At 39.8% G+C, this 27,862-nt stretch overlaps 1 protein-coding gene across 1 annotated transcript in view; it reads left to right on the plus strand.

The window, feature by feature from the left end:
• The first annotated feature begins 17,372 nt into the window (after window positions 1-17,372).
• Window positions 17,373-27,862, plus strand: part of UBE2W (ubiquitin conjugating enzyme E2 W) — a 74,342-nt gene continuing 63,852 nt past the window's right edge. The window contains 2 exon segments of the mRNA XM_079902203.1: window positions 17,373-17,530; window positions 17,532-17,564. Of these exon segments, the coding sequence (XP_079758329.1) occupies window positions 17,462-17,530; window positions 17,532-17,564 (102 nt within the window). The 5' untranslated portion in view covers window positions 17,373-17,461.

A 27,862-nucleotide genomic window follows, 5' to 3' on the forward strand; every position in this document is an offset into this window, starting at 1 on the left:
GTACATATATACAATGGAATATTACTCAGCCATAAAAAGAAACAAAATTGGGTCATTTGTAGAGATGCAGATGGACCTAGAGACTGTCATACAGAGTGAAGTAAGTCAGAAAGAGAAAAACAAATATCGTATATTAATGCATATATGTGGAATCTGAAAAAATTGGTATAGACGATCTTATTTACAAAGGAGAAATAGAGACACAGACATAGAGAACAAACGTATGGATACCAAGGGGAAAAGTGGGGGTGGGATGAATTGGGAGCTTGGGATTGAGATATATACACTATTGATAGTATGTATAAAATAGATAACTAATGAGGACCTACCATATAGCACAGGGAGCTCTACTCAGTGCTCTGTGGTGACCTAAATGGGAAGGAAATCCAAAAAAGAGGGGATATATATATACATGTATAGCTGATTCACTTTGCTGTACAGTAGAAACTAACACAACATTGTAAAGCAACTGTACTCCAAAAAAATTAAAAAAAAAAAAGATGCATGCACCCAATGTTCATTGCAGCACTATTAACAATAGCAAGGACATGGAAGCAACCTAAAAGTCCATCAGCAGAGGAATGGATAAAGAAGATGTGGTATATAAATACAATGGAATATTACTCAGCCACAGAAAGAACAAAATAAAGCCATTTGCAGCAACATGGATAGACCTAGGGATTGTCATACTGAGTGAAGTAAATCAGACACAGAAAGACAAATATCATGTGATATCGCTTATATGTGGAATCTTAAAGAAAGGGGTAAAAATGAACTTATTTGCAAAACAGAAGTAGAGTCACGGATGTAGAAAACAAATTTACGGTTACCGGGGATAAGGGGGAGAGGGATAAATTGAGAGATTGGGACTGACATATACACACTACTATATATAAAATAGATAACTAATAAGAAGCTGTTGTATAGCACAGGGAACTCTACTCAATACTCTATAAGGCCCTATATGGGAAAAGAATCTAAAAGAAAAAGAGTGGATATATGTATATAACTGATTCACTTTGCTGTACACCTGAAACTAACACAACATTGTAAATCAACTACACTCCAATAAAAATTTAATAAATAATTTTTAAAAATCTAATGGAAATAATTTCAGGAAAAATTAAAAACTCATCAGTTGATATTTTGTTCTGAACAAAAGCAAAATGTACTAAACTCAGTTTCTGATTTTATCTTACCACTAGCCTGTACTCCAATTATCAGTTAAAATGACTAAACCCTGTTTTCAATTAAAGAAAACAAAAAAGAATTAACGGTGTGAATTTATAGCCTGAGAAGTGGAATGGTTGCTTTTCTTTTTTATTTTTTTGGCCATGCGTGTGGCTTGCAGGATCTTAGTTCTCTGACCAGGGATCAAACCCGTGCCCCCTGCAGTGGTAGCATGGAATCCTAAACACTGGACCACCAGGGAATTCCCTGGAGTGGTTGCTTTTAATGGTACTGGATGGCTTAAAGAAAGAGGACAACCTCAAATCCCACAGATTTCAAGGCACGGTAGAATTCTAGGAAATTTCTAGTATTCTGTTATTTAACCACAGATAGCTTTCTGATCATTGTAAAACCAAACTTGAAGATTGATCCAATAAGCCGAATTAAAATGTCAGTTCAGTTAGTGTCTGGTGGTTATATGTCTACCATGTAAAATTGAAGATACTGATTGAGAAAAGGGTGGTAACCTAAAAAACTGAACAGGGATCATATTGAACCCCTCATGACCCTCCTCAACAGTTAAATCAATCTGCCACCATCTTTTGGTAAGAAGCAGGGACTCCCTTATACCTGGAGATACCTTCTGGGGAGAGGTAGTTCTCACCTCACCTGCCGTTGTTTCAGAGTAAGAATACAAATGGATCCCTGGGGACTCCCAGGATTCAGCATCAAAGTTAATGGAAGATTACTGCCAACTCCATAAAGACAAGATCACCACGAGTTTAGATCCCTCAGGAATAAAAGTTTAAGTCACGCTACTGGGTAAAAAACTCCAGCCAGGAAGTTTACTGGCTGAAGGCAAAGGAAACAGTAATGGAAGAGGAAAATCATAAAAACCTTCTTTGACCTTACTACCCGTTGTAGAAATGACAATTACAACCTTTCCTTTATATTCTTCCCTGCTATGCCCTGCGTATATTTATATGTGTTAACTACTTTCCTTTTCTGTTTTTCCCACCATCTCCTTTTTCCACCACTATTTTATTTAGGTCCTTTGGAGGTTTAACTTTATAATTAGCGCTTGAGGGGATCACAAGAGAACTAGACAAGAAACTGATATTATTTAGAGAACTCAGATTTTTTTTTTTTTTTTTCCGGAACGCGGGCCTCTCGCTGCTGTGGCCTCTCCCGTTGCCGAGCACAGGCTCCGGACGCGCAGGCTCAGCGGCCATGGCTCACGGGCCCGGCCGCTCCGCGGCATGTGGGATCTTCCCGGACCAGGGCACGAACCCGTGTCCCCTGCATCGGCAGGCGGACTCTCAACCACTGCGCCACCAGGGAAGCCCAGATTTTTTTTTAATTCAGTAATTGGCAAGACAGTTGCTCCTCTTCAAGAAAAGAGGGGCTAGTGCTTATTTTTCCCAGTTTTACTGAGATATAATTGACATGCAACACAGTATAGGCTTATTTATCCATTCCACTGTTGATGGACATTTCGGTTGTCTCCAGTTTTGAGCTGTTACAAAAAATACTGCTATGAACTTTTTTGTACATGGTTTTTAGGGCTCATATATACACATTTTGTGTAAAAGCCAGAAGTCAATTTGCAGATTCATAGGGAATGCATATGCTTGGTGTTATACGTTTTCAGCTAACGGTTTCCTAAGGTGGTCGTACCAATTTATGCTTTCACCAGCAGTGTATGAGAATTCCGGTTACTCCACATTCTTACCAACCAACACTCAGTATTGATATTTTTATTTTAGCCATTCTAGTGGAGGTGTGTTGTATTGCATTTATTTAGATATTCTCACCCACGCACCTGATGCTCAATTAATCTACGACAAAGGAGGCAAGACTATATAATGGAGAAAAGACAGCCTCTTCAATAAATGGTGCTGGGAGGGGACTCCCCTGGTGGTCCACTGGTTAAGACTCCGCACTTCCACTGCAGGGGGTGAGGGTTCGATTCCTGGTTGGGGTACTAAGATCCTGCATGCTGAGCGGAGCGGGCAATATATATATATATATATATATATATATATATATATATATATATAGTTCTGGGAAAACTGGACAGCTACACATAAAAAAATGAAATTAGAACATTCTTTAACACTATACACAAAAATAAACTCAAAATGGATTAGAGACCTAAATGTAAGACCGGGTACTGTAAAATTCTTAGAGGAAAACATAGGCAGCAAACACTCTTTGACATAAATCACAGCAATATCTTTTTCAATGCATCTCCTAGAGTAATGGCAATAAAAACAAAAATAAATGAATGAGACCTAATTAAACTGAAAAGCAATAAAAACAAATAAATGAATGAGACCTAATTAACTGAAAAGCTTTTGCACAGCAAAGGAAACCAATAAACAAGACGGAAAGACAACCCACAGAATGGGAGAAAATATTTGCAAATGATGCAACCAACAAGGGATTAATCTACAAAATTTACAAATAGCTCATGTGGCTCAATATCAAAAAAACAACCCAATCAAAAAATAGGTAGAAGCAACTATACTCTAATAAATATTAATTTTAAAAAATGCACGGAAGACCTAAGTAGGCATTTCTCCAAAGAGGACATACAGATGGCAAAGAGGTACGTGAAAAGATGCTCAACATCGCTAATTGTTAGATAAATGCAAATCAAACTACCATGAGATATCACCTCACACCGGTCAGAATGGCCATCATCAAAAAGTCTACAGACAATAAATGCTGGAGAGGGTATGGAAAAAGGGAACCCTCCTACACTCTTTGTGGGAATGTAAATTGGTACAACCACTATGGAGAACAATATGGAGGTTCCTTAAGAAAGTAAAAATAGCGCTACCATATGATCCAGTAATCCCACTCCTGGGCAAATATCCAGAGAAAAACATTGAAAGGATACATGCACCCCAATGTTCATTGCAGCGCTGTTTATGATAGCCAAAACATGGAAGCAACCTAAATATTCATCAATAGATGAATGGGTAAAGAAGATGTAGTACATATATACAATGGAATATTATTCAGCCATTAAAGAGAATAAAATTAATGCCATTTGTAGCAACATGGATGGACCTGGAGATTATCATACTAAGTGAAGTAAGTCAGACAAAGACAAATATCATATGATATTGCTTATGTGCGGAATCTAAAAAAAAAAAAAAAGATACAAATGAACTTATTTACAAACCGGAAACGGGAATTCCCAGCAGTCAGGGGTTAGGACTCCGCACTTTCACTGCTGAGGGCCCGGGTTCAACCCCTGGTCAGGGAACAAAGATCCCACAAACTGCGAGGCAGGGCAAATTAAAAAAAAATAAAAAACGGACTCACAGACTTAGAGAATGAACTTATAGTTACCAGGGGGAAAGGGTCGGGGAGCGGGAGGGATAGATTGGGAGATTGGGATTGACATGTACACACTGCTATATTTAAAACAGATAACCAGGGCTTCTCTGATGGCGCAGTGGTTGAGAATCTGCCTGCCAATGCAGGGGACACGGGTCCAATCCCTGGTCTGGGAAGATCCCACATGCCGTGGAGCAGCTAAGCCCGTGAGCCACAACTACTGAGCTCCCACTTCCATGAGCTTTTGCTTAAATGATTCTAAAATTTAGGACCACATTTTCCCTTACCCAAGGTTTTTTTTTTTTTTTTTGCGGTACGCAGGCCTCTCACTGTCGTGGCCTCTCCCGTTGCGGAGCACAGGCTCCGGACGCGCAGGCTCAGCGGCCATGGCTCACGGGCCCAGCCGCTCCGCGGCATGTGGGATCCCCCCGGACCGGGGCACGAACCCGCGTCCCCTGCATCGGCAGGCTGACTCTCAACCACTGCGCCACCAGGGAAGCCCCCCAAGGATTTTTAAGACACTAATTCACTGTTTGCGAATACCAAAGTGGAGGATTCTGATGATAAACTGATTTGTTCTTCTTGATTTTTTTAAGGCAATATTTACAGTTTTTCTTTTTTCTTTTTTTTGAAGTATAATTGACTTACAATATTATCTTAGTTTCAGGCATGAAACACTGTGATTCAAAATTTTTATAGATTATACTGCATTTATAGTTATTATAAAATATTGACTGTATTCCCTGTGCTGTACGATCACCACTCTTTATGTTTAAATTCCAGTATTTTTATTAGGCTATGTCTCTGTGCTGATTGCGCTGTATTACCTTTTCAAAATTTTCATTAAAACACACTTTTAATCTTTCCATCAATTTTTATGATAAAAACTTTCAAATGTTGAGAAAAGTTAATAGTACAATAAACATCCATATGCCCTTTACCTAGATTTAGCAGTTGTTAACATTTGCCACATTTGCTTTATCTATATCTATATCTATTATTTTATCAGTCAGGATTCTCCAGAGAAATAAAGCCAATAGGATATATCCATATCTATCTTTCTATCAATCTGTAGCTCTATATAGATATAAAGTTCTTTTTCTCTCCTTCCTTCCCTCTCTCTATAGATAGGTAGATAGATAGAAATATATAAAACAAGATTTAGTTTAAGAAATTGTCTCATGCGGGACTTCCCTGGTGGTCCAGTGGGTAAGACTCCACGCTGCTCCCAATGCAGGGGTCCTGGGTTCGATCCCTGGTCGGGGAACTAGATCCTGAATGCTGCAACTAAAAGATCCTGCATTCTGAAATGAAGATCCCGAGCGCCGCAACTAAGACCCGGTGCAACCTACATAAATAAATAAACAAATATTTTTAAAAAATAAAGTCAACTGAATTCTAGATGTACTCATCTACAAAGTACAGTTGTCCCTCCTTTTCCCAGGAAATTGGCTCCAGATGACCCAGAAGCCCCTGCGGATACAAAAATCCTCCAATGCTCAAATTGCTTATATAAAATAGCATAGTACAGGGACTTCCCTGGTGGCACAGTGGTTAAGAATCCACCTGTCCCTGCAGGGGACACGGGTTCGATCCCTGGTCTGGGAAGTTCCCACATGCTGCAGAGCAACTAAGCCCGTGCACCACAACTACAGAGCCTGTGCTCTAGAGCCCGAGAGCTACAACTACTGAGCTCACATGCCGCAATTACTGAAGCCTGTGCGCCTAGAGCCCGTGCTCCACAACAAGAGAAGCCACCGCAATGAGAAGCCCACGCACCGCAACGAAGAGTAGCTCCCGATCACCGCAACTAGAGAAAGCCCACTCACAGCAGCAAAGACCCAACGCAGCCAAAAATAATAAAATAATAAAATAAAATAGCACAATATGGATACTGTCGGCCCTCTCTACCTGCAGGTTTCACATCTGCGGATATGGAGAGCCAACTGTACTGTCACAGCAATACCTTGATTAGTGTTTGATTAAATAACTCGGTACTATAGCCTAGCTGAATTGACACATCAAGTTAACTATCAAAATTATCTATATGGGACTTCCCTGGCAGTCCAGTGGTTAAGACTCCACGCTTCCACTGTAGGGGGCACGGTTTTGATCCCTAGTGGTGGAACTAAGATCCTGCATGTCATGAGGCGCAGCCCCAAAAAAAAAATTATCTATATATTTCTCTATATGTCTATAGCTCTCTCATTATATAGAATACATATACGTGTGTGTGTGAAATTTGCAATTTTCTGAAAGTTGCAGAAATCCTGACACTTCACCCATAAATACTTGAACATATTTCTCCCAAGGACTAGGTTATTCCCCAACATAACACAATACAGTGAGGACAAGTTAATTCCACTGATTCGATAACAGTAAAATTTCCCAAACTGTTCTAATAAATTTTAAATCTAGCATTTATTGAAGATTATTTATTGCCTTTAATTGTTTTGTCTTTTTATTTTTCTTTAATTCCAGAGCCGTCCTCTACTTTTTTATTTTTTTGGTCACACTGACATTTTTGAAGAGCCCAGGCCAATTGTGTTCTAGAATGTCTCACAGTCTGGATTTGACTGATTGTTCCTTCATGATTAGATTCAGGTTAAAATTTTAGTCAAAGAATACTAAATGCATAATGCTATATTACCACCGAATCCCACCAGGAGGCACATAATTTTAGTTTGTCTCATCATTGGTTTCATCACTTGGTTCAGACACTGTCTGCCAGATTCCTCTATTAATAAAGATAAGCTTTCCCCTTTAAAATTGACAAGGAATCTGAGGGTTGATACTTTGTGATTATACTTTGTGAAAATTGACAAGGAATCTGAGGGTTGATACTTTGATACTTTGCAACAATGTTTCACCTAATAGAATTTGTGTCCGTTGATGCTCTTTGCCTGAATCAGTTACTACATTGGTGGTTGTAAAACAGTGATCTTCTAATTCTATCATTGATTCTCTCTCTGTGTTTTTGGCTGCATTGGGTCTTCATTGTGCGTATTATGATTTAAGAAGCTAATAGGAATCTTTCTCCACATCAAACCAAAGGTATGTGACCCACACAGCCTTCCCTCTTTAAATGCCTAACATTTTCAAATATCCTCCTCTACTGACTCCTTTTAGCTTATGATAATGCTCAAATCACTTTCTGAAAACAAACAAGAAACAAAACTTCTCCCTACTCTTGACCTTGCATTTGTCACTAGTGCAGTCTTATCTCCCTTTTTCTCATCTCCTCCAAGCCTTTGATGTCTCTTTTTTAAAAAAATATAAATTTATTTATTTATTGTCTGCGTTGGGTCTTCGTTGCTGCACACTGGCTTTCCCTAGCTGCGGTGAGCAGGGGCTACTCTTTGTTGCGGTGCACGGGCCTCTCATTGCAGTGGCTTCTCTTTGTTGCGGAGTGCGGGCTCTAGGCGCGTGGGCTTCAGTAGTTGTGGCACGAGCGCTCAGTAGTTGCAACTCGCAGGCTTAGTTGCTCCACGGCATGTGGGATCTTCCTGGACCAGGGATCGAACCCGTGTCCCCTGCGTTGGCAGGCAGATTCTTAACTACTGCACCACCAGGGAAGTCCAAGCCTTTGATGCCTCTTTATCTTCACTTACCAGTTCGCTCCACAGTTCACTACAACAAAAAGTAATCTGATGAAGAGCATTGACGTACTCCACATTGCCAATTCAGTTTTTGTTTGTGTGTGTTTGTTTTACAAATCTTGAATGAATTTACATTATTGATTACTTACTCCCTCCTCAAGACCCTTTTGACTTCTAGCCCACATTTCTCTTAAATGTTGGTGTTCCTTTAGCCACTGACCTCAGCATTATGGGTTTTTTTCTCCCCTAAACTCTCTCTTGGAGTGATCTCTTTATTTTCATGGTTTCAAATGTAATCATTTTACTGAATGAGCTGGACTCCATGTGGTGCTGTCGCCCATTTTCCTTTAAAACCCGCTCCGTGGGTTTTCCTTGCCTTGGATGAAATCTCAGGAAGGTTCCAGAATATCTGCAGTCCCTCTGTCAGAAGAACAGTTTCTTTAAAAAAAAGAACAGTTTCTTATCAGTCATTAAAAATTTCAGGCCACGGGCTCCCCTGGTGGCGCAGTGGTTGAGAGTCCGCCTGCCGATGCAGGGGACGCGGGTTCGTGCCCCGGTCCGGGAAGATCCCACGTGCCGCGGAGTGGCCGGGCCCGTGAGCCATGGCCGCTGAGCCTGCGCGTCCGGAGCCTGTGCTCCGCAACGGGAGAGGCCACGACAGTGAGAGGCCCGCGTACCGAAAAAAAAAAAAAAAATTTCAGGCCATCTAGTATTACATCATAATCCAAAACTTCACTTAAATGAAAGCTCCCCCCTATCCTCTCCCAGCTTAAGCCTGTGGTGTAGAATGTCTGCTGAATATATTCCAGTTGAGATGTAGTAGTGGACATCTGTACTTTTTGTCTCTCTTGCATCTCTTATCTCCCCTCACTCTAGTGTAAGAAGCTTCTTTCTTATGGGAGGTCTCATTTCATGTGATTTGAGTGGGGCTGGCTCCACTCCCACCCATGCTACAGCCCAGGCCTGATCAGTCAGATCACCGTTTGGTTGAGAGATGAAGCTGATTAGAGCTAAGCCAATTGGACCCCCCTCCCAGATCTTTGCTGTTAGAATAATCCACTGGGGTTACTGAGCTGGTAGGTTGGCTATGAGTCTGGAGACTAGAGGCCATCTTGAACACCACAGAGACTGACAGAAAAAGGGCCCTCCACATAAGCTGAGCCTCTGTTCCCAGGATTTCCTAGTGAATTCATTTGAGATAGATTTTACAAGTTTCATTTTTAAAAGGCATGAAAGATGACCTATGGGAAACTTTAAATCCTCAAATATGTCCAAAATGGAATAATTTTTTCTTTCCCTTCTATTTTCATTTCTTCTGTCTGTACCAACTCCTTTACTTTCAAATCAGAAACCTTGCATTCAACTCCTTCCTTGTCCCCTATATGCAACAAATCTCAGTCCTGTCTGTTCCCCTTCCTAAATATCCCAAGAGTCCTTTTTCTACGTTCCCTAGTCCAAGCCCTCATCCTCCATCTGTCAGGCCCTTGCAATAGCCTCCTTTTCTGATTTTTCTTTTCTGATCTGACCTGATCAAATCTGTTCAGAACAGTCATTTCAAAATATAAATCTGGCCTCACCACCTCCCCTCTGAAAATAACTCTAATTTGCCAAATGATTTCTTTCCTCTTCTTCTTTTTTTTTTAAATATTTACTTATTTGGTTGCGTGGGGTCTTAGTTGTGGCAGGCAGGCTCCTTAGTTGAGGCATGTGGGCTCCTTAGTTGTGGCATGCGAACTCTTAGTTGCTGCATGCATGTGGGATCTAGTTCCCTGACCAGGGATTGAACGCGGGCCCCCTGCATCGGGAGCGTGGAGTCCTATCCACTGCGCCACCAGGGAAGTCCCACCAAATGGTTTCTAAGATAAAGTCCAACCTTGCCAGCCAACAAAGCCTTCCATGGCCAGATCTTGGCTGCCTCTTGTCTCTCACCTCCTTCCATCAATGATTTAAGGTATTTCTTAAAAATTTGATTTAAGAACAGGTTTCCATTTTTTTAAATGTACACCTGTAACTTATATAATACTGTACATCAACTATATCTCAATAAAAAAAATTGTGATGACAGTACAAAAATTCCCTATGTTCCTCATTTAATTTCTCATATTAACATCTTATATTAGTATGGTTCATTTGTTACAATCAATGAACAAATATTGATACACTATTAATAATTAAAACCTATACTTAAGTCTGATTTTCTGCATTTTAACCTAATCTCCTTTTTCTATTCCTAAATCCCATTATATTTAGCATCCTGTCTTCTTAGGTTCCTACTTAGGCTGTGACAGTTTCTCTCAAACTGTCCTTAATTTCAATGACATCGACAAATTTTAGGAGTACTGGGACATTGACAGATTTGAGGAGTACTGATCAGGTCTTTTGTAGAATATCCTTATTTAAGATTTGCCTGATGTTTTTTCTCATGATTAGACAGGGGTTATGTGATTTCGGGGGTGGGGGGGAGACCACAGAGGTAAAGTGTCATTTGCATCACATCTTATCAAGGGTACATACACTCAACATGACTTATCGTTGCCGAGGTTGACCTTGATCACATGACTGAAGTAGTGTTCGTCAGGTTTCTCCACTGCAAAGTTACTTTTTTTTTTTTGCGGTACGCGGGCCTCTCACTGTTGTGGCCTCTCCCGTTGAGGAGCACAGGCTCCGGACGCGCAGGCTCAGCGGCCATGGCTCACGGACCCAGCTGCTCCGCGGCATGTGGGATCTTCCCGGACCGGGGCACGAACCCGCGTCCCCTGCATCGGCAGGCGGACTCTCAACCAGTGCACCACCAGGGAAGCCCAAGGGTTACTTTTATTTTAAAACCTCACTTACACGGGTCATTAAGAGAATGGATTTGGAAGGACAATATGGCATACTAGTTAATGAACTCGATCTGTAGACTAATGGAGTTAGAGTTTCCAAGGTAAGATTCTGACTCTTCTATTCAGAAGCTGGGTGACTCTGGCAAACTACTTAGTCTCTCTAAGCCTGTTTCCTAGCCTATAAAATGGGAATTGTTTTAAAGATTAAATAATAGAGGAAATACAAGTGCCTCTCACAGTGCCTGTGTGGCACATATAAATATTCAATCCAAGGTAGCTGTTCTCTTATCGTCATTAATAAGGGCAGATCTGGGAGGATGCCATGTGGAGAAGGGCAGTGGTGGGCCCGGGAGATACAAGATTTCAACCTTGAATATTTGTGTATGGCAATTTTCAGTTCAGAGCAGAGTGTCCAGTCTCTTCTATATTCACAAACTGGTGTGAAATTTGGGGATCTTGACATGGGTATTTCTCAATCACTGCCATACACTCCACTCCTTAGCCAGCATCTCATCCGTCCACTGCAGAGAGAACAGAGTATTTCAGAAGAATAACTAGGCATCACCTCTCATCCATGTGGTGATGTGCCGTTCACCAAGCTCCTTCACATCTATGATTGCATCTGGACTCCACCACCAACCACATGTTGGCATTTTCATCCCCATTTTACAGATGATGAAACTAAGGTTCAGAGAAATTTATTTTGTTTTTAATTTATTTTATTTTTGGCTGTGCTGGGTCCTCGCTGCTGCGCACGGGCTTTCTCCAGTTGCGGAGAGCGGGGGCCGCTCCTCCCTGTGGTGAGTGGGCCTCTCATTGCAGTGGCTTCTCCCGTTGTGGAGCACGGGCTCTAGGCTCATGGGCTCAGCAGTTGTGGCGCACGGGCTCAGCGGCTCCGCGGCATGTGGGATCTTCCCAGACCAGGGCTCGAACCCGCGTCCCCTGCATTGGCAGGCGGATTCCCAACCACTGCACCACCACAGAAGCCCGGTTCAGAGAAATTTAAATGACCAACTCCAGGTCACAGAACTAAGAAGTAGCAGAGTTGGGATTCAAAGTCTAGCCCTCTGATTCCAAGTCTAGTGCCTTTTCCAATACGTGTTAAGTGGAGATAGGCGAAAAAGAGGCACACACACGCGTACACACACACACACACACACACACACACACACACAAAGGATGGGAAAGGTAGGCAGGAGGTAAAGTCATAGGATAAGAAAGAACTGTCTGGCAGGGACAAAATCACTAGGGCTGCTATCCCTCCTTAAACAGTAGAGGAAGGGTAAATATGTGTTTGGGCAATGATGGCTTTATAAGTAGATAAAGAAGGACAGTATAAATTATGATAACACAATTATGGGATTTTTTGACAAGAAAAGAATTTATCTGGAAAGCTTTGAAGAAACCATTGACTCTCCATTTTACAGATTAAAAATCTAGACCCAGGTAGACACCTGACCAGCCTCTGATCTTATATCATTAATGGGAAAGCCAGTCTGAAGGCCAGCTGGGACTTACTGTTATGGCTGTTTTGTTAAAATATTGAAATGCTCTTCTCTGTTTTTAAACAGCTTTATTAGGGTATAATTCACATACCATAAACGTCACCCATAATAATTACTCAATAATTTTCGGTAAATTTATACAGTTGGTCAATCATCACCATAATTTTTAGAACATTTCTATCACTCCCAAAAGAAAACACTGAAATACTTTTATAGTGGTGAGTAAATAGCCACTGCCCGCAGACCCCCAAAAGAATCTCCTTCTGTGGCCTCGGAATCCCCCCCACAGCTACCCATGATCTAACTACAGGTACCTGGCCCTTGGGGCAGGGAGCAACCAGGCCCTTGCTCCAGCACTGAGCAACTTCTGTTCTGCACAGTTGGTACCTGTGCCACATCTGTTGTTAAGTAAGTTTAGTGTCACCCCTGGGAAGAATCAAGGTAAATTATCAACTCTTCTGGTTCCCAATCCAGAGCTTTTCACATAGCACACTGCTTTTCAGAAGGACCGGAAAATAAACAAGTGAAAAAAAGAAAACAAGTGCTATGAAATTGTGTCTCCATAAAAGACAGACAGGTTTTGAAAAGGGCAAAGGGTATCCATCATCACCTCTTCAGTAGAGGTGTTCTTACCTTGAGGTTTACAAACTTCCGCCAATGGATGGACTTCTGAGGGTCAGGTAACCCCCTAAAATACAAAATTTTATGAGTATGAGCATTTTTCTGTGGAGTGGGTCCATGGTTTTCATTCGGTTTTTAAAGGGTTCCTCTTTCCCCGCAAAAGGATAACTTTCTAAGAGGTCTAGGGGAGAAGCAAGCTAGGAATGTGCTCAAGGTCTGCAGACCTGGGTGAAAGAATTCTGATAGGGAGGAAAAGGAAAGCTGAGAAAGTGAAGACAAGGTTCTCCGGAGTCACAATCTTATCTACAAACCAGATATGTATATAAATCAATCGTTTTTGACGTGTAAAGTAAGTCACGCAGAATAGGTCACATATACAAACCATCTGTTATTTTGTTAATTTTCATTGTCTCTTCTTAGGAGATCCACATGAAATGACTAGTTTAGATTCAAAATTATAAAAATAATACTTTTGTTTTGTAGATATGCTTTTTTTTAAAGTATCACTCTAAATCATGAATTTGGAGTTTTCGATACTTTTTTTTTTTTGTCTGCGCCCCTGCGGCGTGTGGGATCTTAGTTCCTTGACCAGGGATTGAACCTGGGCCCAAAGCAGTGAAAGCACGGAGTCCTAACCACTGAAACGCCAGGGAATTCCCCTGATACTTTTTGAAATCCCATTTACAGCTCAGTTGGATTACATTAGCATTTTTAAATTGTTAACTAAAGCACCCCAGTATCTCTACAAAAATTACAATGAAACCAAGTTCCTTATTATACTTATAAAAGTGATTTTTTAAAACTCAAAATAGTACATCATGTCCATTGCATTTTATCTTAGACTTTTAAACATAGTATTTTTTTTTTTTTTTTTGCGGTCCACGGGCCTCTCACTGTTGTGGCCTCTCCGGACGCGCAGGCTCAGCGGCCATGGCTCATGGGCCCAGCCGCTCTGCGGCATGTGGGATCTTCCCAGACCGGGGCATGAACCCGTGTCCCCTGCATCGGCAGGCAGACTCTCAACTACTGCGCCACCAGGGAAGCCCTAAACATAGTATTTTAAACACATCATTTCAAATTTTGATTCCCTCTGATAGGTGCGTGGAATTTGACATCTGGAAAGAAAACTTGGAGATTTTACAGTCTGATTTACTCATTTTATTGATAAGGAAATAAACCCAGAGATATTAAGAGCCTTGACCAAGCTTGCTAATGACAGAGCTGCGATAAGAATACAAGCCTTGGATTCCTGGCCTGTTGCCTCTTCCAATCCAATAACCAAGCTGCTGGTTGCTAAACTGCCTCTGTTTCTCTGATGAGATCAGCCAGTGGGAGACTAAGAATAAACCACTCTGGGGAGACACAGACTCAAGTAAGGACTCGTCAGCTCTGCCTCTTCATCCTCCAACAAGCATATTCTCATAGGACTGCGCCTAACTCACCGGTCTACTGAATCACTAGAACTCAAGCATTCATAAATCACATGACATTATCAATATTGCAGGATTTGCCCATTGATCCCTTTGTGGGTCCTTTAAGAAATTAGACTATTTGGTTTCCCATATTTCTTCTTTTCTGCCAGAAAGTCCAGCTGCTTTTAGTCCCCTGTGTCACAGGCTCTGCCTTTCCCTTGGCAGGGAAGACCTCAGGCACATACACAGCTTGTGTACGTCCTGGTTTTTCTCTTCCAGGGAGATGGAGGTGGGGGTAGTTTGTGAGGTGAAGGAGAATCACTTCCTTGAACCTGATGGTCATTTCTAATTGCTATGGAAATTAAAAAATGAACATCATTATCAAATCTAACAAAGACAGCTATTATTCCTTAATATTATCTGATACCTATTTTCTGCTTAAATTTCTCCAGTTGTCTCCAAGATATCTTTATTTTTTAAGAGACAACTTTTATTGTTTTTATTTTTTGGCTATGTTGGGTCTTTGTTGCTGCTCACGGGCTTTCTCTAGTTGCGGCGAACGGGGGCTACTCTTTGTTGCATTGCGTGGGGTTCTCATTGCGGTGGCTTCTCTTGTTGCAGAGCATAGGCTCTAGGCTTGCGGGCTTCAGTAGTTGTGGCGTGCGGGCTCAGTAGTTGTGGCTTGCAGGCTCTAGGGTGCAGGCTCCGTAGTTGTGGCGCACAGGCTTAGTTGCTCCACCGCATGTGGGATCTTCCTGGACCAGGGCTCGAACCTGTGTCCCCTGCACTGGCAGGCGGATTCTTAACCACTGCGCCACCAGGGAAGTCCTCGTATAGAGTTTATGAGAGCTCCACTTCCTCTCCTACTTTTGGAATTGTCAGGCATTTTGTCTTTTGCCTATCTGATAGGAAGCTCCACTCTGTAAAGAAATGAGATGTGTAAAAAACAAACAAAACAAAACAAAAACTGAAGAAATGAGATGTGATCCTAGTCCTCAAACACTGTATAATCAATTGTTTTAGATATAAACATTTCATGCTTCCTGGAGATAATTATATGCTCCCACCCCACCTGAAAGTGACTGTTTTAGCTCCTGAGTACATGAGGATCTTTTATATATCAATGAAAGAATGAAGAAGGTAGTGAGGTAATTATGTACTATTTACTATTTCCTGGAAAGATATGACTGGTACTGACTTTTCCCTCCTATGAAGATCCTCTTTAACACATATAAAATCCAAGGGACCAGATGTTGATTTTACTGTGAGGAGTATTAGGATTCCTGTAACCCTTTCTTCCTTATTAGTATTTGTCATGGCAGGTTGTTGATTCTGATGATGTCATAATGCTTTGTTTGTGGGGTCATCTAAAGACACATACCTTAGGAAGAATTGGCTTTTAAACAAAGTAAACCTTAGATGGTAAAACGATCAATTTTCTGAGATCATAGGGATAAAGATCTCCAGAAGAAAATACATCTGGAAAAGCTTTCCTCTTTCATGATATGAGTTTTACTCAGTTGAAATGTAGGCAACACAACTGGGCTGACACCTGATATGTTTCTGGATCATCCTTGGTTGCCGGAAGCCTGCAAACATTCCTCAAGGACACAGTCATTTTGCACAACAAAGGGAAAACCAGCCCATTTCTGGCAATCGGGTGGAAGTCTAAGAGGAAGAAAAGTATACCAATATAAATTCCTCTCTAGCGATGAAGAATAGGGTGTTTAGTATTATACCATAGAATAAGTAGGGTATTTTAAGGATCTTTTTTCCTTTTTTGAACACATTTTACCTTAGAGAATTTCACAGAGAACATAATGATCTAAAGAGTGGGAAGGATGATATCTTACATTGCTCTTATATTTAAATCTTACATAAATTTCTTAAAAGAACTCCAAGTTAATAAAATGACAGATTTTTAAGCTTTCATTCTGGTAAACTAAAAGTCTTCTACTCATGTATCAGCCACCTACATTTAAAAAAAAAACAAAAAACAGAACAGGAAGTGCAAGCATTTGGCTTCCATTTTCCTTTTATAAACCAATAACATCTTCAGTTCTATGTGGCTTCTGATAAATGTTGGCAGAACTGGTGCACTCCCAGAATAAATTCTGTGTACTCAGCTCTCCCTACTCATATACATCCCTAGGTGGAACGACCACAAAACTGCCCACTACAAAACAGGCTGAAGAGAAATCTGGATGTGACAGAAGGTATGTGTATATTATAGCGTGACACTGATACATTAAAAACAATTTCATGTCTAGGGTCAAATCTCTAACCAAGTGTCAGTGCCGTAACACTATAACTATTATTGATACACGTGAAGTTTCAAACTGAGGGGCTAGGGTAACGGGGCAGAAATTGCACACAAACAAAAGAAAAACTTCCAAATGTTCTCTTCCCCTTCAGGCAAGTTTCAGTTCCACAAATCTACCCTTGCCTTTAAAATATCAAAGTGCTGTTCTGCCCTCAATTCTCATCCCGTTGTGCAAGGAAATCTGTGTCTCTCTTCCCCAAATTAGGAATATGAGAAGACTTCCAGGTCCGTAAAGACTAGAAAGCAGCCCTGCGGCAAGTTTTATCTTGCCCCAAAGCTGTGAAAGTGGGCATGGTAATGTGGAAAAAGCATCCGAATGGAAAAAATCTGTAAACCATACACCTGTGGTTGGAAAAACAAAACAAAACAGAAAAAAAACCCCAAAACCCACGGATCTGGACATCAGGATCTCGAGGTATAGACAGAAAAAAGAGAACAATCGTGGCTCGGGTCAAAACCCGAGTAGCGTTTCCTAAGCGATCGGGGTAGCGAGTGGGGATCTTAGTGGAGGCTGGGGAGCTGGATGTGACCGAACGTACCGACACCGCCATTCACCGCGGCCGGGTCCGCGCCTCCCCCTCCGGACGCCTACTGCGCCAGCCAATCCCCTCGCGCACTCCCCTTCCCATTGGAGGCCCCGCCCCCCGCGCCCAGGATGCTGGGCCCCCGCGGCGTGACGCAAGCACGGCAGCTCCGCCCCCTGCGTCTCTGGCCTCGCCGGTCTTGGGGGGGATGGTTCTATCATGGCGTCAATGCAGGTAAGAGGAGTTTGCAGCATCTGGGCGGGCTCCGGAGCCACAGGGAGGATCCGAGCGTTTCGTCCGGGGGGGTGTCTGGGACTCTGGGTACCTGGGCCGGCTCCGGAGCGGCCCCAGTAGCCGGTCCTTCCCCAGCGTCCGGGCGTTGGGAGGGGTGAGAGGCGGCGAGAAGAAGGGGGTTTCTCGGTCGGTCGAAGCGGACACCAGCCGGCCGGGAAGTTGGGGGATAAAGAAGGCTAAGGGGAGGAAAGGGCGAAGTTTGATGTTCGCTCAGGGGCAGTGGTCTCGGAATCATCTCCAGCAAACCCGGACGGCTCCCGCTGGCCTGACCCCCGCCCCAGGGATGTCTTTTCCTCCGCGGTCCCCGGCTGGGCGGAAACAGCTGCTGTCGCCGTTGTCGCCGGGGCAGGGGCGGCCCTGAGAGGGGCTGAGTGTGGGGAGCTGAAAAGGCGTTCCCGGAGAAGGCGGCTGGCTGCAGAGGCGTTTCGCGGCCTCTGTTCAGGCCTCCCACGCCCGGCCTCCCTGGCCTGCTCGGCCCCTCGACTCCCCTTTTGACTCTTAGTTCTTTGCCCCAGGGGTACCTTCCTCTTTCAGCCTCCGCACTCTCAACGAACATACGTCCAGCAGCCCATTTTCTTACTCTCCCCGAAGCTGCAGTTAGCCCATCAAAGTCATTTGCCGCCTAATATGCAGTCTCCCCGAGAGACAAGTCACCAGCTCCCCATAGCTCCCGGGATAGATAGCTCGCCCTCAAATCTTTTTATTTCCTACGGTGCCCCACCCTTGCGGTCGCGGTTAGGCTACAGCCTTTTACCCCTCTTCGCCAGATCTTTAGTGGAACCTTAGTTTGGTAGGAGGTGTTTTATTAACCCGTGTTGTATTTACCTGACTTGGCAATGCGTGGTTTTCTGGTTTTCCAACTTAATAGGCTCCTTTTTACCAAATCCAAGGAGTTTGATTTTTTTTCAGGCAAAGATGGCATCCACAGTTGCAGTTTTGTAGAGATTAACTCTGCATTATCTATAGCTTGCATTTAATTTACAGATGAAGACTAGCTCTGTCAAAACATAGGAAGAGAAGGCAGAACTCCCGTTTGGAGTGTCATCTGAGCGCTTTTTAGAGTTTTAACAACATCTTAAAGAAAGAGACCACGTTTTTCTTGGAAGGATTTTATGCTTTTGTTTCTAGAAGAATAAGCACGTTTCCCTGTCCCTTTTTTCCTCTTTTTAGGAGAGAAAAGTGCTTTTCTTTCATCTCTTCTCTTTTCTGAATCTTCTTCCTCTTCTGTGCACGTATTTGCTTCACATTTACTTCTGTGCTTTTGTGTTGTCTGTCCCCTTTCAGCCTCTCCATTCAAGACTCTTTTTACTTTTGCTTCTCCCTCTGGACTTCCCTGCAGAATAGAAAAAGAAAACTGTATATAACGTTCCTAGTTGAAGAGATGTCATGAAGTAATCCAGAGAAAAAACAAGAACAATTTCAGGAAACATTATACTTTACCCTAATCTCCCCAGAGACGTTAGAGAAGTTTCATCATTTGGGCCAAAAAAGGAACTGTAGAACACTAGTTGAACAGTAGATCGGCTATATGACCAATTTAAGATTATTTGTATTGAAAGATTAAAATCCACTATACTTGTGATTATATTTGGCAGGAGGATTATAGGGATAACTAATTTGCTGATTAGATTTAGACTTTTAGTGTCTGGAGAAGACAGATTTCAGTTTTTAAGAGAAAAAAACTTGAGTCGGTACAAAACAGTGTTGACAGTCTTGAATTTTACATGGCGACTTAAGCAATGGAAACAATACTAGGCAGTGCAATACTGCGTTTTTCTGCATCCCAAGTACTACCTCTGACTGTCTTTTCATCCTTTATTCCTTTATGTCTTCTGATTAGAGGAATGGAAAACTGATGTTTCCTATTTTAATTAAAACTAAATTCTTCCTTTTATTTGTATTTTTAAAATACCTGATACAGATTTTCTGGTAGTATCTTTTTTATTAAAAATTTTTTTAATCGAAGCATAGTTGATATACAATAGTTTATGTTTCAGACATACAATATAATGATTCACAATTTTTAAAGATTATACTCCATTTATAGTTATTAGGAAATATTGGCTATACTCCCTGTGCTGTACAATATATCCTTGTAGCTTATTTTATACGTAGTAGTTTGTACGTGTTAACCCTGTCTCCCTATCTTGCTCCTCTCCCTTTCCCTCTCCAGTGTTAACCACTAGTTCTTTATATCTGTGAGTCTGTTTCTTTTTTGTTATATTCACTAGATTTACTTTTTAGATTCCACATGTAAGTGATACTGTACAGTATTTCTTTCTCTGACTGATTTTATTTCACTGAGCATAATACTCTCCAAGTCCATCTATGTTGTTGCAAATGGCAAAGTTTCATTCTTTTTTACAGCTGAGTAATATTTCATTGTTTGTGTGTGTGTGCATGTGCGCACGCCAACATCTTATTTATATGTTCATCTGTTGATGGATACTTAGATTGCTTTCATATCTTAACAATTGTAAATAGTGCTGCTTTGAACATTGGAGTGCATGTATCTTTTACATTAGTGTTTTCGTTTTCTTCTGATATATACCCAGGAGTGGAATTGCTGGATCAAATAGTAGTTCTAATTTCTGTTTTCTGAGGACCCTCAATGCTATTTTTCATAGTGGCTGTACCAGTGTACATTCCCACCAACATTGTACAAGGGTTCCCTTTTCTTCACATCCTTTTCTGGTAGTATCTTGAAAAATATTTTAATATAGATAAACTGAGCTTTCTGAAACACAACACTTTCTGTGTGGTTATTCTGTGTCTTAGAACAAAATTTTTTCCTGACCATCTTAATGGCAAAATTTAACTCCTCAAAACAAATAAATTATACATAAAACTACAGCTAAATTATGAAATTTGTTCATTCACTCATCAGTTATTTTTTTGAGGGCCCACTATGTGTCTGGTATTCATCTAGGTGCTGGGGATACAGCAGTGAACAAAAGCAGGCAAGATTTCTGCCCTTGTGAATGTAATAGTCTGATTAGGGGTAATGGATAAGAACAAAATATTTAAGTTAATCGCTATTATATTAGAAGGTGATAGTGCTATGGAGAAAAATTGTGGAAGGAGGTTAGGAAATATTTTTCGGATTTTAGTTTGAGTGCTTAGGAAAAAATAAGCTATACATGAATGCTGCTCTAACCATGTCCTTACCTAAAAAAGTTTTCAGTAGATTTCTTTATCTTAACGCGCACCAGGATATTATTGCTGATGAGGAGGTTACTTAAGCTGTAAGAGGAACTGTATTTTAAAAACATGCATATTATACAAATGTAACATAAGACTTGATTACTTACATTGATAAAAATAAATAAATGAATAAAACAAATTAGCCTTTAGGATCATCAGGATATCAAGTAAAGGTAGACTTTGAATTTCTTCTTTGGAGAGTATGTTGTTGTTTTATCTTTTTTAAAAAAATTTTATTGAAGTATAGTTTATTTACAGTGTGTTAATTTCAGGTGTACAGCACAATGATTCAGTTATACATTTATATATATCCTTTTTTAGGTTCTTTTCGGAGAGTATGTATTTTAAAGTTGATGTTGTAACTACTGCAGTATACTCTATCAGTGCCTCTCAGCCTTTTTTTAGGCTGTGGCACACACAGAAAATACGTTTTGAATTGCACACCAGGGTGGGTGAGATTGTTGGAGGCTAGAAGCACCTGGCCAAGCAGTTCAGAGTGAAACACTGGGGATGAGGATCAGTATTCTGGTACACCTGTAATGCTGGGGAAGCTCTGCTCTGTAGTTTTGCTAGAGTTGTTCTTCAATATATAGTTCAAGATTGTGGTTTTCAGATTTATATGAGCCCTTTGAGATGTTCTTTCCCATTTTTTTCTTTTTCTTTTTTCTTCCTAGAACAAAGTCACAAATCACCAAGTAAGATATGATTAGATTATGTTTTAAGAAACCATTCTTTGAGAATGGTGGGTTCATGGTGATACTTAAAATTGGCAGGAGTTAGAGTAAAGAAATAGATTTACGTTTAATTTTGATGATTCTAGAATTCTTAAAATATTATGTGGAAAGTTGTCGATAACAAATTTTTAGATTTAGCATTTTCGGGACTTAGATAATTTGGTACAAACTTTCTATCCCCAAACTACAAAAGCATTATTAAAGTGAATTTTTATGTGATTCAAAACATTTCTTAAAAGTGTAGCAATATTAGGGTATTCTGTTTTCAGCTAAACCATAAAACAGTGTTTTTTGTGTTATGTTTCTTTTTTCATTTTGTACATAATCTTTTTTTTCCCTATTGGCTCATTTCATAAAATAATTAATATTGCCTCCTGGATATTTCTGATTTTAGAATTTAGCTGTTTGATTCAGCCTTTATGTTAGAAGTTTTTAAGTATACCTGGTATACTTTTCTAATTTAACCATCTAGATTTACTGATGTAATGAACTACTTTTACCTTATGTCTTAAGATCTTAGAAAGTCAGTGTATAGTAGTTGATATTTGTCAATTCCAGAAATAGTGATATAATTGAAAGAAATGGTCAGTTGAATTACTCTTGCAGATTTTCTGCATTATCTTCCTCTCACTTAATTGGGTCTCAGACTATTGACTGTTGACTTGACTAGATGGAAGGAGATTGAGATTTAGTAACAGGAGATGGATTATGAATGTGTGTTTTTTCTTAGATGAGTTAGAAATAATAAATTATTTTGGATTATTCACAACTCTGCATTGCTGTTTACTCAAATAATTGGTGTAGTGATTGAGAGAGGTAGAGTGTGGCCTCTTGCTGACATTATTGTTGTCATGTTACCTTGACAATTAGATTTCATATGACTGTTGACATCATTATGAAGGGTTACAGCATAATTAAAAGTTAGAAAACTGACTGTCATCATGGATCCTGAGGCTTACTGAGCACTGGAGACTTGGGGTGTATAGCTAGAATTACAGTATCTGAGAAGGTTGGCTAGGTACTCTGGCTAGGAATGGGGCTGACAGAGAGCTGTTGGAGCAAGTGCTGAAGGAAAAGGGGAACAGCATAGAGTAGAATTGACGGTGTTCTGTGTGAATGAGAAACATAAGTAGATAGTAGACTACATTGTGAACAAAAGCATAAAGTTGGGGTCATCATCTTAATTCTCAAAGCAGTCATTGTGGTATTTTTCTTTTTGCTATTAATCAATTACTACTTTACAAGATGCCTTCTATTTTTGTCCTAAAGTGTTGGTTTGGGTCTTTCATTTAACTTTTTAGGTCTCTTCCACTCCTCTGGGCCATAGATTCTATTAGAATAGGAAAAAAAATCCTTTCTCACTGTTCCTTAAATGTGCACATAGTGACTACAGTAAATGCTTGTCAGTTACTTGACATAGCAAATTCTGCATTAATTTAGTTCTATTTTAGAGAAATCCAAAAAATTTCACAATTTGTTTGGAAACACAAACGATCCCGAATAGCCAAAGCAATCTTGAGAAAGAAAACGGAGCTGGAGGAATCAGGCTCCCTGACTTCAGACTATACTACAAAGCTACAGTAATCTAGACAGTATGGTACTGGCACAGAAATAGAAATATAGATCAGTGGAACAGGATAGAAAGCCCAGAGATAACCCATGCACATACGGTCACCTTATCTTTGATAAAGGAGGCAAGAATATACAATGGAGAAAAGACAGCCTCTTCAGTAAGTGGTGCTGGGAAGACTGGACAGCTACATGTAAAAGAATGAAATTAGAACACTCCCTAACACTGTATACAAAAATAAACTCAAAATGGATTAAAGACCTAAATGTAAGGCCAGACACTATAAAACTCTTAGAGGAAAACATAGGCAGAACACTCTAAGACATAAATCACAGCAGGATCCTTTCTGTCCCACCTCTTAGAGAAATCTAGTAAGCAATTTTCTTATAGTAAGGTTGAATACCTATAAAGGAATAACAAAATTCATATTTATAATTACATGTGTATTCCCCCCAAAGTTTGATTATTTTCTTGATACATGTGTTTGCCATAACTTTGTTTTTGAAAGTATTTTCATTTTCTTCCTCTCTGGATTCTTATTCCAACCTTGTAAAATGGGAAGTCAGATAATCCCATTTCATTCTATTAGAGAGAAAGAGTGACTTTTGATAAGTAATCACTTACTTGGGAAGTGACTTACCCAAAATTTCATAGCAACTGAGTAGTGAAGCTGAATTGGAAACCAAGCTCTAAAATCTACTGATGCTGTTAAGTTGGAGGTAATGAACATTAACAAGTTTGGTATTGTTGAGAAATCATTTGGATAATTATTTAAATCTTCAGTCAAGAATTTAGCATTTACTAAAAAATATTTTATAGCTTCTATAGTTAAGAAAATGAGAGGAAAATATTCCTTATACTTTAAAATATAAAGTCACTTTATCAAAATTTTTACAAAGATTCTTTATGCATATACTTGTGCACTGAGTAAAATTATAATGGCAAATCTTTACTGTTCAAAGATAATCTTTATTAAGGAGAATTTTTAAAGGGGTGATCTGGCATTTTTCTGAAAATATACTTCTGCATAGTATTTATCTAAATTGAGCATTTGTTAGATGAATTTTATTGCATCTTTATATTATTGTCTGCTTCATTATTTTACCTACATAATACATTATCATGTTTGTCAGGTGTTTTAAGAATGTTTTTGTTTGATAGCCTTTATTTGGGAATGCAGTTTTTGGAGTACCAACAAATGGTGCATACCTTTGAGTTACTTTATTCTGAGGAAAACTGTAGTTTCATTCAGTTGCTTTTGTAAAACTTCATTAGAAAAACGTGCTCAGGATCTGGAATCAAAAGACCTGGATTCAGGTTCTGTTTCACTACATAACAGTTGTGTTACACAAAAATCAGTGTAGTGAAGTGGTTAAGACAAAAGTAGATTAACAGAGAGGTAAACATTTGTAAAACTCCTTTCTTGGTTTCCCTTCCCAAACTTGTTCTTTCTATAGTATTCCCCATGTGGTACATGGCAACTTCGTTCTTCCAGTTGTTCAGTCAGAAACCTTGGTTTCATCCCACTCCGTAGTCAAACCATCAGCAAATTCTATCCAGCTCTACCTTCAGAATAAATCCAGAATCCAACTCTCCGCTCTTCTGCATCATTACCTGATGTACATCATCATCATCATCTGTCATCTGTATTATATCAACAGCTTCCTAACTGGTTTCTCTGCTTCTGCCCTTGTTCCCTTACAGTCTTTTCTCAACTCATCAGATTCTTTCAAAACAAAAGTCAAATGTCACTTCACTCACATCCTTACTGTGGCTTCCCTATTGTACTCAGAATATAATCCAAAATCCCTGGTAATGACCATTGCCCCACCCTCCTCACTTCTCTACAGCCTTATGGGCCTCCTTGCTATCTTTGCCCCTGTTATTTCCTCTGCTTGGAGTGCTCTTCTCCACATATCTGATGGCTCACTTCCTTTTTTTTAATCTCAGATCTTTGTTCAAATGTAGTTTTCTCAGGGAAGCCTTCCTTGATCACCCAGTACAAAACAGTCCTTCCACTGTGGCACTTGCAGTGCCCCTTTCCCTGCTAAATTTCATCTTCATATCCCTAACATATTGTTAATTAATATACTATTTCTCCTGGACATACCCCAGTGCCTGGCATGTAGTAGGGCCTCAGTAAATGTCAATGGAATAAGCACAGCTTTTGGATTCAGATAAACTTGGTTTGAATTCTAGCTTTGCCGTTTAATATCTGTGTAACCTTTTTTTTAACCCATCCTATGGGGTAAAATTACAAATTACTTCATGTTATAGACCTTTGGAATTGTTTGTGAGTTATATCTTGTAATTCTATAGGCCTCTTATTTTAAACTACCTCTATCAAGTACTCACTTTAAAAAAATTTTGATTCCTGGTCCTGTGTTGGCTACCAATGGAAAAAAACAAATTTCCTTTATATGAAGCCTCTCCTTGTATTTACACACCACAGGAAGGAGAGAGGAAGTATGATTTCTAATTAGCATGTATTCTTTGCCAATCTTCTTCAGAATTTGAGAGTTAGCCAAGTAAAATTTTGAGCCTCTTACATCAGTTTTACATGGCATGTTCAGTTTTTTTATTTTTTTTTGGCCGCGCCACATGGCATGCTGGATCTTAGTTCCCTGACCAGGGGTGGAACCCATGCCCCCTGCAGTGGAAGAGCAGAGTCCCAACCACTGGACCGCCAGGGAAGTCCCAATTTTTTTCTTTTTTTAATTGAAATATAACTCACATATCATAAAACAACCTTTTTTTAAAAGTATAAAATTCAGTGGTTTTCAAAATACATTCACAGCCATTGTCACTAAAAGAATATACTCACAAAGTCACCCCCAAAAGAAACCCCATACCCATTAGCAGTCAGTCTGTTCCCAGTGTATCATGTTATCCTGTCCCCCACGTCCCCACCTCCACCCTTGGAAATCCCTAATTTGTTTTCTATCTTTATAGATGTGTCTATTTGGGGCATTTCATATAAATGGAATCATACAATATGTGGTCTTTGGGACTGGCTTCTTTCACTCAGCATAATGTTTTTGAGGTTCGTCTATATTGTAGCTTGTATCAGTACTTCATTCATTTTTAGGCTGAGTAATAGTCCATTTTATGGTTATACATACCACAGTTTGTTTATCCGTCAGTTAATTGACATTTGGTTTGTTTCCTGTTCCCATCTGTTAATTGACTGTTTGTATTATTTCTGCTTTTCTTTTTTTTGAATAATGCTGCTATGGGTATTTATGAACATGTTTTTGTATGGACATGTTTTACTTGTCTTAGGTATATACCTAGGAGTGGAATTGCTGAGTCATTTGGTAACTCTTATGTTTAATTTTTTAAGAAACTGCCAGATGTTTCCGTGGCAGCTACACTATTTTACATTCCCACGAGCAGTATGCAGAGGTCCCAGTTTCTACATATTCTGGCTAATATTTGTTGTCCATTTTAAAAATTATAGCCATCTTAGTGGGCGTGAAGTGGTATCTCATTGTGGTTTTGATTTGCATTTCCCTAATGACTAATGTTGGACATCTTTTCTTGTGCTTATTGGTACATTTCTTGGAGAAATGTCTATTTAAATCCTTTGCCATTTAAAAAGATAAGTTATCCTTTTATTGTTGAGTTGTAAGAGTTCTTTATATATTCTGAATTTATCAGACATGAGATTTGCAGATATTCTCCTATGTGAGCTGTGTTTGCACATTCTTCATGGTATCCTTTACAGCACAAGTATTTTTAATTATGATGGAGTCCAGTTTATTCTTTGGTCATTTGTACTTTTGTTTTCATATCTAAGAAATCATTACTTAATTCAAAGTCATGAAGACATACTTTATTATACCTCTCTTCTTCTGAGAGTGTTATAGTTTTAGCTCTTACATTTATGTCTGATTCATTTTGAGTTAACTTTTGTATATGGTCTGAGGCATATTTAGCTTTTATAGCATTAATATGGCAGGTTGTTTTCTTTTTGAAGTTGTATAGGTGAGAGTCCATCAGGTTTGATAATATCCTGCTGGATTCAACTTATTTCTCTTGGTGAGTGGAGCTTTTAGCTCTTTTTCAGATAAGAATTTATATTGCAGCCCTACTACTAAAAAATGTGATTATAATCCTGATAAACTATTACTGAGAATATTTATGTATTCATATATCGGCTTTTATTATAATTGAAATAGACACACGAACTTTGGTTTATAGACTTGCAAAAAGCATTGAGCCATTGGGCATTTTAGAGGTCATCCAGTCCAACCATCGTACCTTTAAATCATTGCTGCGTTTTGTGATTAGAGCTAGTTGATAAAATGATTACTTTTGTACTGCATGAAAGGAAGCTATATTGAGCAAATATAGTTTTTTTAGTATATAGATTTGATATGAGAAAAATTGTTATATTTCCTTAAATAGGAAAACCAATTTAAGGATTTTAGTGGAGAAAATTATGTAGCTGGGCATATTGGTGCCATCTTTGCTCTTTATGTTGCTGGAAACCTCAAATTCCTATCTTTATAACAGTTAGTTTGAGCTACTTGATTTGATATTTCTACAGTCTGTCCACATTATTCATGAATTCTGTATTTGTGAATCCACCTACTTGTAAAATTTATTTGTAACCCTAAAATCGATTTCATGGTGGTTTTGTGGTGATTTGTACACATGTGCAGAGTGGGAAGATTTGAGTTGCTGACGTGCATGTTGCAGCTCAGGTAAAACAGGGCAACTTTGCA

Source organism: Stenella coeruleoalba, assembly GCF_951394435.1.
Source record: "Stenella coeruleoalba genome assembly, chromosome: 17".
Classification (NCBI taxonomy): domain Eukaryota; kingdom Metazoa; phylum Chordata; class Mammalia; order Artiodactyla; family Delphinidae; genus Stenella; species Stenella coeruleoalba.